The sequence below is a fragment of the Zeus faber genome, assembly GCF_960531495.2.
Source record: "Zeus faber genome assembly, chromosome: 16".
Classification (NCBI taxonomy): domain Eukaryota; kingdom Metazoa; phylum Chordata; class Actinopteri; order Zeiformes; family Zeidae; genus Zeus; species Zeus faber.
The window spans coordinates 13,699,862-13,714,866 of record NC_137202.1 but is presented as its reverse complement, the minus strand read 5'-3'; the positions used below and the strand labels follow the sequence as shown (position 1 = coordinate 13,714,866).

General features: G+C 42.9%; 1 protein-coding gene across 1 annotated transcript in view; it reads left to right on the top strand.

The window, feature by feature from the left end:
* Window positions 1-2,693: 2,693 nt before the first annotated feature.
* Window positions 2,694-15,005, top strand: part of slc30a6 (solute carrier family 30 member 6) — a gene marked incomplete at its 5' end in the record, with an annotated part of 60,312 nt that continues 48,000 nt past the window's right edge. Inside the window, 3 exons of the mRNA XM_080016838.1 lie at window positions 2,694-2,883; window positions 9,882-9,928; window positions 11,474-11,560. Coding sequence (XP_079872964.1) covers window positions 2,694-2,883; window positions 9,882-9,928; window positions 11,474-11,560 — 324 coding nt within the window. The remainder of the gene's footprint in view (window positions 2,884-9,881; window positions 9,929-11,473; window positions 11,561-15,005) is intronic.

The window sequence follows — 15,005 nt, the reverse complement described above, 5'->3', positions numbered from 1 at the left end:
GCACATTTTCTCTGTGTGTTTCAGTGGGTGTTGCTTAGAGGCACAGTTAACATGTAACATTTTTTTATTGTGAGCTTCCTGTGCTAGTAGAAGGGTAACAAGGGAAGATTAGGATTAAGAAATATGAAAGATACCATATGTTTAAGAGGGGAAGCATATAGTTACCATTAAGGATCTATAGTACTACCTCCTGTCCGTCGGTCCCTCTGTCCGCCTGTCCTAACCCATAACCCCTTTTTCTGCCGTCCCTCTAACCAATCTCCCTCTTGTTCCGTCTCATAGTCTCTCTCTCTATTTCCCTCTTTCTCTCTCAGTCTCTCTCCCTGCCTCTCTTTCTCACCCACCCACTCACCACACACACACACACGCACACACGTGCATATGATCATTTATTTGAATGATGTCTCACCTGTTTCATATAGGACAATTGCCTTTTGCGTGTGTTACCTAGCTTTTAAAACACATTCCCTCTGGGTTTTTAAATGAGTCTCTCTGAGTTTTATATTAAGAGACTGCTCTTTCTAACAATGTCTTTTGTAGTATAAAGATGAGATCACATTTCATCCACTCAACCATGTGTAGATAAGGGTAACTTAACACACACACACACACACACACGCACACGCACACGCACACGCACACACACATGCACACACACATGCACAGGCAGTCAGCAAGGCCCCAGATATAATATGTGCATTTCTATGCTTCAATCAGTCACGGCCCCATTCATCCCTCTGTCCTCTTCAATGAAATTAATCATTTTCAAACAACACACTGACAGTGAGAGGCCGGCTCCCCACAGCTGCGGAAAAAAACTCTGAAAAGAAAAAGTCTTTATGCACTCTCTGACCATGTGTTTCTTTTAGCCCCGATGGCACTGCCGCACGGCCATGCCTGTGGCATTCTGGGAATGTGAATACCAAGCGCCTGTTGTAAGTGTATTTCTTTCAGTATCAGGTCAAAACATAGAAGAGTAGATATTACTGCAGGTCACCTGTTGTCCACTGCTTGATATCAGACTTGATCATCTAGAAAGAAAGAAAGAAAGAAAGAAAGAAAGAAAGAAAGAACGAAAGAAAGAAGTTGTAATATTAGGAAGAAAATCTGGCCAAATTAATGCATTTATCTATGATTACACCTGCAGGAAACTTCATTCCAACGATATGTTTTAGCTTGGTCCTAATCTAAAGATACATGTTTGCTTTGTTTTGAACTTGGCTTCCACGTTGAGCCCTCTGCCACACCTTCCGCTTTGAATGTCTGGCCCACGGATTAAGTCAGTATAGATGGGAAGTTTCCAATGGACCACATATGAGCACTGTGACCTCTGGAATGGGTGATGCTGGGTGCACTAGCTGCACAGTGTAAGAGTTACACATGCTCACAGGGTTAGGGTATTTCTTGCTGCCATAGACAATAAAAATCAACAGCAATTTCTCTAGTCACGCTGGGGTCGTTGAACAGGGATATGGGGAAGACACAGGTGGTGCAGCTGAACTGGGGCCCGTGGCATGAAAGGGCCCGTCTCCCCATCACAGAGAGCGGCCTCACATCAATACACTTACACTTGGCCCTTCCGCCGGAATACGCCCGTGAAAAGATATCAGACGGGGAGGGTGGGGTAGGCGGGTGGTGGCATGGCACAGGACACACGGGGCGCATGCTTTTATGTTGTTATTAAATATTTCCCTTACTCACATGCTGGATATTGGTGGGGGAGGCGGGACTGCTGGAGCTTGCAGCATGTGCGTTCTAATAATTAAAAGAAAAAGTGTGCACCACATTGTTCTACTACTAATGTTTTAGGACCCCCGTTAGTCACAGGCCCTTAGAATCGTTCTAACTTTTCCATCCCATAAGGCGCCACCGCATATCCTTCCATAAGCAAACTCATCCCCGTCATGGTCATTCCACTGTTTCTGTACAACAATCTCTGTGATAATGTCAAACTTGAATTTCAGGATGAGGGAGGCCCAAATAAAAAAACTTGCACGTGAGTGTGTGTGTGTGTGTATGTTTGTGTGTGTGTGTGTGTGCGCGAGTATGCGTGTGTGTGTAAGTGCATGCATGCTGGCATACGTGCATATGTGTGTGTGTGTGTGTGTGTGTGTGTGTGTGTGTGTGTGTCTGTGTGTGTGTGTGTGTGTGTGTGTGTTGGAGTCCGGACACAGATTCAGGCTTCAGGAAAATATAAGGTTTGTGATTTGTCACACGCAGTCGTACCAGGGCAGACACCAAGGGTTGCGCAAAGAAAAAAATTACATATATCAGAAAAATCTGTTACAAAAAATTACAATACAGTATATGAATCAAGAAAGCAAAAATAGAAACAAATATGGGCAAAATATATGTACGTATATGAACATGAATATGTCTGTACAGTATGCAACACAGCAGGTTTATATAGTGTTCAATGCAATAATGTGCAACGATATGCAATCAGGATGCAGTATGTGCAATGCTGCATGTGTGGTAGGGAACAACCATTTAAAGAAATGGCGCACCTGGAAGTATCTCCTCTTCCCTTTAAGAACTGCCAAACCTTTTCCTGAACTTTTCGTCCCACGACTGGATCCGGACGGTGATCACCTGGAGTGTGTTTTTCCCTCTCGACCGACAGGGCGCAGTAACGCGCACCGGTGCCCGGTGTGCCGGAAGTGGTAGTAGAAGGCGAAGCAGCGGAGCCCAAAATGGCGATGGACGGTACGATGTCCACGTCTTCATCGTCGGGGCTGTCGTACCACAATGCCGGGGACTTTTATCCGAGGAAGTTCGGCCCCAAGCCGGACGTGGTGCCGTCCGGAGTCACCGAGAGGAAGGTCGGGCCGCTCGATAAACCCGACATGGTGTCGGTGGATGTTATCAACTACGGCGACTCAGGTTTGTTGTGGTAGCGACCTAGCGGCTAGCTTGCGACCTTGCAATTTGTTCGACAGGTAACAGATCACTTGATACTCACTCATCCCCGGTGGCGGAGTGAAATCGCGGTATATCAATGGGCAGAAATAAGAGAGTAATAACAATGTCAAATGTAGAAAAATATCAATATGTAATAAACCTAAATGCATAATGAATTTGCAATAAACCTAAAAAACGAAGTAACAATTTAAAAGGCCATGGATAAGTACAATGAAGCTAAACATTCAAAATAAACAATACACCTCTATCAAACATGACACTGACGTTTGCAAAACTAAATATAAAATGTAATGTGTGCATAACATGGCAGCTCCTAAATTATTGGTTATTTAAATTGGTTAAATGTATTTAAGTTTAAACAGTTGACTGATATTAAATTAATATTTTGATCTGATCAGAAAATAACAAAAACAATCATTAGGAATGCCTGTACATCTGCTTATTCATGAGTTTATGTAATCGGCCAATTGTGGTTGCAATCCACAAAATCTTGCAGATACAGGTCAGCAGCTTCAGTTAATGTTTACGTCAAACATCAGAATGGGGGAAAAAATGTGAGCTCAGTGTTTTCGACCGTGGCGTGATTGTTGATGCCAGGGGCTTCTTTGGGTGTTTCTTCAACTGCTGATCTCTTGCGATTTTCACGCACAACAGTCTCTAGAATTTACTCAGAACAGTGTGAAAAAGCATCCAGTGAGTGGCAGTTCTACAGATGGAAACGCCTTGTTGATGAGAGAGGTCAACAGGGAGGGGACTGGTTAGAGCTGACAGAAAGGTGTTCGTATGACCACTCTATACAATAGCGGTTAGCGGAAAAAACATCTCAGCATGCACAACACGTGGAACCTTGAGACGGATGGGCTGCAACAGCAAAAGACCACGTCTGGTTGCACTTCTGTCAGTCAAGAACATAAAGCTGCCGAAATCAGACAGTTGAAGACTGGAAAAAATGTAGCCTGGTAGTCCCTAGTAATTTCTTTTTTTTTTTTTTTTTTAACTGTCAGCATGCTGGGCATTCAACACTATATTTGTATCCCATTGCATCTAGGACAGAGTTAGTCTACAAGTGGAGTTCAAGTTCTCAACCTGCAATGCAACTCTTCACTCATTCTTTAATCATCAAGAACTGCTGCAATAACTCTGTCCTGTGGACGGCCTGTGAGATGACAAGAGCACAGTTTTTTTTTGTAACACAGAGTCGCCACCAATCCCTCTCTTTGGAGAACTATTTTAACATGTTTTGGTCTATAAACGACTAATCACCACTCCACTAAACAGTGTTAATTATGTCCAGTCATTCAAACATGTTGGAAACATGAAGGAATGAAATTCTTTACCCAGGTACAGAAGCGTACAGAATAAATAACATTAGCAATGTAATAGCTTAAAAAAAACAACTTAAAAGTTCATAAAACTAGCAGCATACAGTAGCAGCATTAAAAAGTGCAGTGGACAGACTTTGAGTCTGGGAATTCATAAGCCTCACAACCTCTGGGAAGAAGCTGCACTTTAGCATTGTTGTTCTGGCTTTGAGGCTGCACTGCCTTCTAGCTGAGGGGAGTGGGGTGAACAGTTGTGTGCCGGGTGAGTGGGGTCCTTCATGATACATGATGTTCTGCTTCTGCACCTGCTGACATAAATGTCCTCTAAGGAAGGGTGCCTGCTGTTGGTTATTCTTTGAGCAGATTAAACCACTCGTTGCAGCGCTTCCTGTCAGCTGCAGAGCAATTCCCATCACAAATAGTGATGGAGGATGTCAGTGTACTCTCCACCACACACTGGTAAAAAGAGGTCAGGACAGCAGGGCTGAGTCCGGCCAGTTTCAGCCACCTCAAAAAGTACAGGTGTTGGTGGGCCGTCTTTATGATGCTGGCTAGCCTCTCCTCCTAAAGTCCACAACCATCGCCTTAGTCTTCCCCACATTGATGCAGAGGTTGTTTGCTCTGCACCAGTCCACAACTTCTTCCATCTCCTTCCTGTACACAGACTAATCATTGTTGGAAATCAGTCCAACCACAGCCGTGTCATCTGCAAACTTGCACTATATGATTGCTCCTGTACCTTGCAGAGCAATCATATGTGAGGAGCGTGTACAGCAGGGGGCTCAAGACACACCCCTGCGGGGAGCTGGTGTTGAGTGTGATGGTGGAAAACGAGACACTATGGATCTTAACAGACTATGGCCTGTTTGTCAAGAAGTCCAAGACCCAGTTGCAGAGAGATGGTTCTAGGCCCAACAGCAGCAGTTTTGGTTACTGTGGAATGATCGTGTTAAAAGCAGAACCAAAGTCCAGGAAGAGCAGCCTGACATAGGAATCACCGATCTCCAGGTGGGTAAGAGCAGAGTGGACAACAGCTGACATTGCGTCAGACACAGACCGGTTCTTCCTTTAAGCATACTGATGGGGTTCCACGTTGTTGTGTCCCTTATGTGGGTCAAAACCAATCGCTCAAAGCATTTCTTGATTATGAGAGTGAGGGCCACCGGACAATAGTCATTCATGCTTCCCACAGATGAGTTTTTGGGCACCGGAATGATAGTCGACGTCTTGAGACAAACAGGCACCACAGCTTGAGAGAGTGAGATGTTAACGATATCTGTCAACACCCCTGTGAGTTCCTGAGCACAGTCTCTCAGAACCCGTCCCGGGATGTTGTCCGGACCTGCTGCTTTGCGGGTATTGATCCTCTGCAGCGTCCCCCTCATCCACAGCAGACACACTGACGGGCAGCTCACCTGGTGGGAGTGAGAGCCTGGTGCTGTGGGAGGGGATGGATGACTAAAGCGGGCATAGAAGGTGTTCAGAGCACAAGTAAAGAAGCATCCCGAGGGCATTGTCCATCCCTCCCTTTTGAGTCAGTGATGCTCTTTATGCCCTTCCACATGCTCCAGGTGTCTGGGGTGGAAAAATAACCCTGTATCCTGAGGGGATAGTTGGCCTTTGCCTTTTTGATGCCAGCCTCAAATTCCTTCCTCTCTGCCCTTCGTGCCACTGCATGTCCAGAGCTAAAGGGTGAATCCCGTGCCTTCAGAAGAGACCACACCTCTCCATTCAGCCAGGGTTTCTGATTGGGACAGACGGTTATTTTCCTGGTGATGGTGACGTCATCGATACGTTTGCTGATGTATCCACAAACAGATGACACATATTCCTCCAGGTCGACCCTGCTCTCACCAGTTGCTGCTTCTCTGAATACCTGCCAGTCAGTGCACTCAAAACAGTCCTGGAGCGTAGAGACAGCTCCACTGGGCCACTCAGTGATGGTCTTCCGCGTGAGCTTGTTGTCTTTGAGCACAGGATGATGAACAGGAACCAGCAGGATGGAGATGTGGTCAGAGAAGCCCAGGTGGGGGTGGGGCACCGCTCTGTACGCCTCCCATCTGTTGGTGTACACATGGTCCAGCACGTTGTTTCCCCTGGTTGCTAAGGAGACGTGCTGGTGAACGCGTGGAAAAATGTTCGTCAGTTTAGACTGATTAAAGTCCCCTGCTACCACGAAAAAAGCCTCCGGATACACGGATGTGGTCATGTAGCTCCTGATGTAAATAGCTACAATATTCACAGCTGTAAACTCCATGCGCAGGTAAAACGGCCGGCATTTCAGCGATAGATCTTCCACTGATTCCGAACAATGGCTGCTCACCGGACTACAGTTTGTGCACCAGCCTTTGTTGATGTAGATACAGAGGCCCCCTCCACGAGATTTCCCTGACAGGTGGTTTCTGTCGGCCCGGAGGAGGAGTAGCCCGTCAATCTGGTAAGCTGAGTCCGGCAAGGTGTTGTTGAGCCATGTTTCCGTTAAGAGAAACGCACAGTAGTTCCGCATTTCTCTATAGCTGCTCAGTCGGAGTCGCATTAGGTCCATCTTGTTGTCTAACAAGCTGACATTAACCTGAAAGAGCATCGGAAGAGTGGGTCTGTTGCCAGGCTTTAGCCTAGCTAGCAAGCCCGGCCCGCTTGCCTCTTTTGTCTTCATGCACGTCGCTTCCTCTTTCCCCTGAGCCGGTGTGTCTTGCGCCTCCGGCCCGCTGTCCTCAGGAGCTGCAGTCTGTACATTTAGTAAATATGGCACTTGCCGATTGCTGAGAAGCTGCTGTGCGCCGCCATGCCATGTGTCATGATGCGTTCGAGTGAAGCTTGGAACTCACAGAACCTCAATACCAAGGTATCCAATGTTGCCCGTTTGGAAGCATTTCAGTCTTTCCCACTAAGTGGTAAGACCATGGTTTTAGTCAACTTTATTAAATAGTCTGGGATGGTTGAAAATGTATATAAGATTCCGGTAGGGATGATATTTGGTTCCGTGAATATAACAAAATGTCGTCTGCATATAAACTGTTTTTGTGAACAGAGTTTCCTGTTCGTATGTCAATGATTTTATTGTTTTGACGGATAGCCGCCATGAGGGGTTCAGTAAAGATGGTGAATTGTAAAGGGGAGAGTTGACATCCTTGTTTTGTGCCAAGTTTTGGAGTGAAACGCTGGTGATGGTGATGACAGTGATGACAGGTAATGACAGAAGCAGATGGTTACTTATACAGGATTTTGATCCATTGCATGGGTGACTCTCCAAAGCCAAATTTGTTGCGGGTGGAAAAGTGGTATGTCCAGTTATGGGGTTTGAGCAAAACCAAAATTATATGAGCAGTATTCATGTATGGAGGCATGGTGGAGGTTGACTTAATCTATGTAACCATTCTGATGAATAGTGGGGATATAAGGGGCCAGAAGTGTTAATAGAATTCCACTGGGTAGCCATCTGATCCAGGTGAATTACTTTTGGGCATAGAGTAGAGAGCTTTCCTGATTTCTTCTAGAGTTAGTGGTTGATCTAATGTGGTAGCCTGCTCTGTGGATAGTTTAGGGAGGTCAATATCAGGGAGTAATGAGTTAATGTTATGATAGATTGTGATTGTGATTTGATTCATTATCTGAGTGATATAGCTTATTATAAGTCTCTGAAAATTGTATTGATGTCTTGCAGGGTGTGTGTTACCCTACCCTGTGGATCTTTGATGGCTGTAATAATTGTGTTTTTGTTCTCTATTGAGTTTCAATTAACTGGCAAGAAATTCACCTTATTTGTCATTGAACTCGAAGTAATTCCCTCCTGTTAGTTGCATGAGGAATTGTGTCTTTTGATGGATGATGTTATCAACTTGAGATTTCAGTGTCTGGATCTCATTTCAGATTTGCTCAGTGGGCTTGTTGGGAGTGCAAGTCTTTTATCTTTTTAGTTTATTTTGGCATTCTTGTCCTTTCTTTTTCTTTTGAGCCGAGAATGAAATAATACTAGCTCCCAGAACCACCTTTGCCGTTTCCCAGAGTAAAGATGGTGATATTTCAGGATAGTAGTTTGGTTCAATGAAGGATTTCCATTCTCTGGAAAATAAATGATTAAATTCTTTATCTGTCAGGGGGTGAGGTGTTTAACCGCCACTTGCCAGGAGGGTTCGGGTTGGTTTCATTTATGAGGCTGAAACTAATCGGCCTGTGATCAGAGATTACAATAGGGTGGATTTCAGTGTTAGTGATTTTGGACATTACCGAGATACTTGTCCAAAAAAAAAAGTAAATTCTAGAGCAGCTTTTGTGGGGTGGTGAGTAATAAGTGTATTCTCTATTATGTGGATTATTTGATCGCCAACAATCGCAAGATCACTAATATTGTTTTATAATGTCAGACGAACGCCAGGACTTGTCATTATCTCGGGTTTGTGAACAGCCTAAACTTGGATCCAGAACTTTATTGAAGTCCCCTCCCAGTATTATAATTGTGTCAGAGAATTCTCAGAATTTTGAAAATATATTGTGAGAAAAATTTTGGTCGTCCCCACTGGGGCTGTAAATATTATCTAGGGTTAATTTGATTATTCTAAAAATTCTATTAATCATTATGGCCCTTCTGTGTCTGTGATATTGTGGGTTTATTCTGATATGGGATACCTTTGTGATCAATATAGAAACACCAATAATCTTTTTGGTTTTTTTATATGATGCAGAAAAACATGTGATAAACCATTTTGCTTTGAGTTTGAGGTGCTCTGATGCCGTGAGGTGAGTTTGTTGCAGTAGACATTAGCTGGGGTTCATCCTGGTGAGGTTCCCCACGCGGTGTCCCAGTCGGTGAACCCGGTGGAAGGAGATCGGCTTCATGGTGTCTGTCGGGGATTTCAGGGTGGTGTGTAGGAAGTGTTTCACCATGTTTTCTGTGGTCTCTGTGTTGTTCTATGGAATGCCGGAAAAGATGAGAGATCCAGAATAGTTTCTTTGATTGCCTCACAGAGGTTTTAAGATCTGCATTGTCTTCTTGCAACTCGCAGACTGTGCGGTGCTTAAAATTAAGGCTGTTTTTAATCTTGGTAATGTCTTGGAGAAGCGGACCAAGCATATCCATAGCATAGCTTGTCAATCTCATCCAAGACATTAACCTCAACAGCGGTAGTGAGTAGGTTGTCGGTGTTGGTGGCTGAGTCTGCCTTCGTCCTCACGTCCTCACATACTCGTCATAATAATAATCGATATAATCCTTGAGGTCCCCCACTTTGAATTTGCGTCGTGTTTTGGATGTGTACTCACGTCTGTGTTCTCGCGAGATCACCGCATGCTTCCTCCACAGCACGCGTCCTCCTCCTGTGAATCTCGATTTCTACTGAGGAACACAGATGGTAGGGTCAGAATTCAGTGCCAACAGCATGAATCCTTTGACCCAACCTGCCTTGTTTCAACAGTCCAGGCTGGTGGAGGCGTGATGGTGTTGGGAGTTTTTTCTTCAGTGGCCTTCCCAGTCACCGGATCTGAATCTAATAGAGCACCTTTGGGATGTGATAGAAGGGGAGATTCGCAGCATGAATGTGCAGCTGACAAATCTGCATCTATCCATCTATCTTTCTAGAGAATGAATGTCTCATGGTCCTGGCCCTGTTTCACCATGTTGTTTTGACTCTTTCTCTACAGATGTCCTCATGCACAGGAAGAAGCAGGAAAGTGACACATATATCTTGGTAAGTGTAAGTGCCTGAAATCCGTAGACTATTCTAGCTTTTCCAATCAATGTCTCTACCTGCTTGGTCACAAAATCCAGAGTCTATTGAGGTATTTGTCCAAAGGAATATTGTGATATTTGTTTTTGTCAATATCTCCCGGGCCTCTACCCACCGCTTTCTGTAGTATTTTAGATTATAAGCACCAACCAGTTTTATATCCAAAGAAATATACTGTATGTGACAGCAAACCCACCTTCTCCCCTGTAATCCATTCCCATGTTAATAGTTCACCCTCCTTGTTGATAAACACTACAGATTTGCTGATACAGATTTCTTGACTTTGATTCTGGTTCCAAAACAGTATCATTTTTTTAAACACCTAAAATACTAAGTAATTTTAATCAAATAGTAAAAAAATGAATCTATGCCTAAAATGTATTTAAGAAAGCTACATGACATTAACTCAACTTTTCAACAAAACTTTATGTGGCTACCTTATTCACATGTTGGCACAATTTATTTAATGAGAAACCTGATGTTGTTTTTCAATGAGACAGCATTATCTGCCTGCGTTTAATACCATTCACCTTGGCGGAACCTTCTGTCAAAAGTTAAAATTTCTAAACGTGCTGTCGAGCTGTAGTGGAGGGACAACCTCGTTGTTGTTTTTTTTTTGTGTTTTGGAACATGAACTGCAAGCGGTTGTGAATTTTGTTTGAATTCCTTGCTGTATCATTAAAGTCTGAAAGTGTTGAGATACATGACTCAACGCAATGCTGCATAGACAAGGATCAGTGCCAAACCTTATGTCCCAGTCTATGGATTTATTTTTCCCCCCAGCATATATTTTAATTTTATATAAAAATATCGCCATATATTTTAATTTTTTATCTGCTGTGAGACAGCACACAGACCGACAGAGCAAGACCGCTGCTGCTGTCAGTAGTCACCTATGACGTTTGTCATCCACGATGTCATGAACCCAGGATTGAGTGTTGTGCTTCACCCCCACCTCAACAATTTTCACTTAACTGAAAGACGTAAAGTTCCCAGTCTCCTCGCGGTACAAGGTTGCGGTTTGACTGGATCGAATAAATGGAACGTCGATGAACTAGACAAAAAGGTCTGGGAATATGAAGAGCAGAGGAAGAAACAATCCATCTATAAACACTACAATTAAACCATCATCGTAAGATAAACACGAATACAAGATCTGAAGTTCCACCAGCTAGTTTGCCGTTTGCCATGTTCAAGTGCTTTATATTAGTTACCACTAGATGGTGATGCTGGTTGAGCTTTGCTTCCTCCTCACAGAGGCCTATGTTTTGGCACTGCCCACACCTCTGTTGCATCCAAAAAAAATGTAATCTTTATTTTTTGAACTTTTTTGGTGTGTATATTGATGTTATTATCAACAGTCAAACACCTTTTTTTGTTTTTACGTTTCAAAATTGTGTTGATTGACATGTGAAATAAAATTGTGTTACATTTTCTGTTACAGTTGACTGTTCAAATGGTATTTCTGTCAATCATATAGAATGTTCTATTATATCCACCTTGCAGGGCACTATTCACCCCTTCAGAAAAACACACAGATCCATCCTGGGAAAACTCTCACAAGAATTCAGATTGGTTGCTTCAGACAGACGGGTAAGGAGTGAATGGTGTGGTTTTGTGTGTGTGTGGAAAACAACAAATATTTGACCCTGTGTACCTCTGCTCAAAACAACTTTAATATTTGATTGTAATATTTTTCTCTTTATTACTCTCTATTGTTCTGATCACAGTCCACCAATCTGCCCTGTGACTTTATCATCAAAAAGGACTTTGTATAGGAAGCACCCAGAGCTGAATCCCCGCTCCATAATACCATTAGAGCTTAATCTGTTTGGATTCTACATCTCGTTCACAGCACGGTGTCCAAACATCTCTGCTGATCCTGTTCCCTAACAAGGTCACTGAGGTCTAGGAAAAGCCAAAGATGGCAGCACCTTCATCAAACACATTCAACTTGGCCAAAGTCTACTCTGCCGGCTAGGCATGTTCTTATAAAAGCCATGTCTTCAAAATATTTTTTTTTGCTATTATCGGAGCTGAAATTTCAGCGTTCTTTTCAGTTATCAGAAATGCTAAATATCAAAGTGAGTACCCAGCAATCAAATATATATATATATATGTGTATATATATATGTATGTATGTGTGTATATATATATGTATGTGTGTGTGTATATATATATATGTGTGTGTGTGTGTGTGTGTGTGTGTGTGTGTGTGTGTGTGTGTGTGTGTGTGTGTGTGTGTGTGTGTGTGTGTGTGTGTGTGTGTGTATATATATATATGCTTCCCCAATCAGAGGTAAGATAACATTTTATACAGTGACAAAGAACTTGCAATTGGCTAGCAATTTAAAACCATGTCTCTTCACATATCATAACAAAAAAATTGTAACTGACTTATATATATTAATGATGGCACTGTTGCCCATGTCTGGAGCTAGTACGCAAATCTATGAAATAGTATGAGAAAACTACTGTCGTGGAAAAGTTACAGAATGTGCTTAGCACAACACATTGTTTTGGCTATTGAAATAGTGGTTTGAGCGTACCTTTCTTGATTAATTCTGTACATTCTGTAACTTTTCCACTACACTACGAGGATATACTACATCTGGTGAAATATCCTAGTATGCAAACACAGCACATTAGGCTGGCAAGCATATCCCACAATGCATTGTGAGGGAAAGACACCAGTAAAAGTGTCTCTGCAGTGTCATCAACATCCGGAACATCATAATGTCTAAATTGCGTCATGATTCAGTGCCATATTGAAGTAGCCTGGTAGTTTGTATGAAGTCAGCAACTGACTGTCAAATCTAATAAAGTGCAATTCAATAATATTTCAACAATATTTATTATCAGTTTTCACATTGAACTGGAGGAATTATAAATAATAATTACTCTTATAATAAATAAATATTCTTCTCATTTCAAATAAAATAAGGGCTGCATTTTAAAATAAAATACATAACAGAGCTTTTCAAAGATGTGCCTCTTAAAAAAAAAAAAAAAAAAAGTGCTTCATTTAAAAAAGTGCAGCTTGAGTTTACCTTTCCCTTCTTTTTGGTTAAGTCTTTATCGATCTAACATACTAACTTATCTAAAAATTTTAAATTAACAATCCTAACAATTTAACACTTTGAACACTTTTCTCTTTCTTTCTCTCATATATATCGCATTCCGCCACTTTCTCAGTGAGAAAAGTCGGATTTTGCTTGTCCTGCCAGGATTTTTAATCTGGGCTGGAATGGTGTCAGGGCCATTCTCATGCACATTGGTGAGCCTAGATCAATATTTGGTTTTAATAATGTTCATTGTGGAGAAAGCTTCTTCACAGCTGTATGTGGAAACTGAAGATGGTAATATGTACAGGGCTACTTTCCTCAGCCCTGGGAAACGCTGTCTCTGAGACTATTTGGAGCCAGAAAGTGGCAGGGTCATTTACTCCAAAGTGCTTTTTCAGGGCCACATTTGATTGGAGATCAACAAGTTGCATTTGGAGAGGCCCAGCATTTGCCCACTTTAAGTGCTGTGTGACTTCCTTTGAGAACCCGCTGATATCCTTGATGAGGAATGAGTTCTGAATGAACAGGGTGAGCCGCTGGCCAAGGCCAAAGCTGTCAGAACGTTTGCCGAGGATTGAAGATCTTATCTGCAAAATCGGCTAGTTACCAGACCTAGGGCAGATGTGAACGCATGCCAAAGTAAAACCATCAAATCACAACGAAACAATGTAGAAAACAGAATGTGTGAACTTGAAAGGATCGTATGTGTGTGTCTTGGGTTGGGGTTATTATACTACAACAGTAATCCACTTTAAGTGCACTGCAGGAGGGCCATCCTAAAGAAAGTGTTATTGGATTACGCAGTATATGACACAGCTTAAGGAACGAACATGGTTTAATGTAGGGAAAGTTAAGTTGTTTTCCTCCCACAGATTGAAGCACATTTTCTAATTTCTGCTAAGCCTTGTGATGGTGTGTAGGGCTGTATGATTAATTGTAAAAACAAATCTTGATTCACAACATTGTAGCATACGGGTGCGGTGCGGAGCCTGGTTTTTCACCGGCTTCATCGTGAAGCGTCCCAGACGTGTCAGTGTTGCCCTTGAGGGTATTGGAAACCACAGCGATTTAGATTTTTTTTTTTTTTAACACACAGTTTGATAATACTGGCGGGCTCGATCAGACAGACACAATGGAGATGCAGACGGAACCCCCGTGGAAAGCTTGAAGCCGGCTTTATGGCCCGCTGCGAGGCTTGCAACTACCCCGGGGTTGAGGTGTCCGGAAAATGACAACCTGGGATGGCCGTGCCCGTATTTTCAGTCTCTCTTTCTCTCCTTAGACTCGCACCCAGCCCTGCCGCTGAGTGCTCACCTCCCCTTCAGGCTTCCACCCCCAATCCTGGACACCTCCCATCCAATCAGATGAACTTATCACATTATAACAACCCAGCAATGAACTTGAACTTGTGTTGGACGCATTTAAACTTGTGTTCCGTTTAGAGACACCAGGTCAGAAGCCAATTCATGTACAGCAACCTATGATGAGATGGAAGTTAATTCACATTTCCACATAGGGATGGTACTAAGAACCTTTGCAGGTAAACTGGTTGCAGATTTGTCCGAACTTAAATACTGATAGCATTAATGTCTTCGAAGTTCTTAAATTCAAATTTACAATTAGCTGTAAAAGGTGCAAAGCTCCAAAAAGTATAAAAGGCACATTCCTCACCACCCCCAATATGATATCTCATGATCAATTTATTTCAATGAAGGTTGATCATCCAGTGTGCCTTCTGAGGTTTGGCCCATGGATTCAGTGCTGGAGTGGGTGCCTTAATGTCTTGGTGTCAGTGGTGGTTTGTCCATGAGCGGCCTCGAACGAGCCCGGTGGCTAGCGGCCGGCCTGGGGGAGGGCACGCGTGCGTATTTTTCTGCTTTAGAATTCACAATGCATCAATATTCAAAGAATTGTAATGTTAACTGTAAATTTTGGCTTGCTAACTTCAATTTGTTTAAATTATATAAAACACT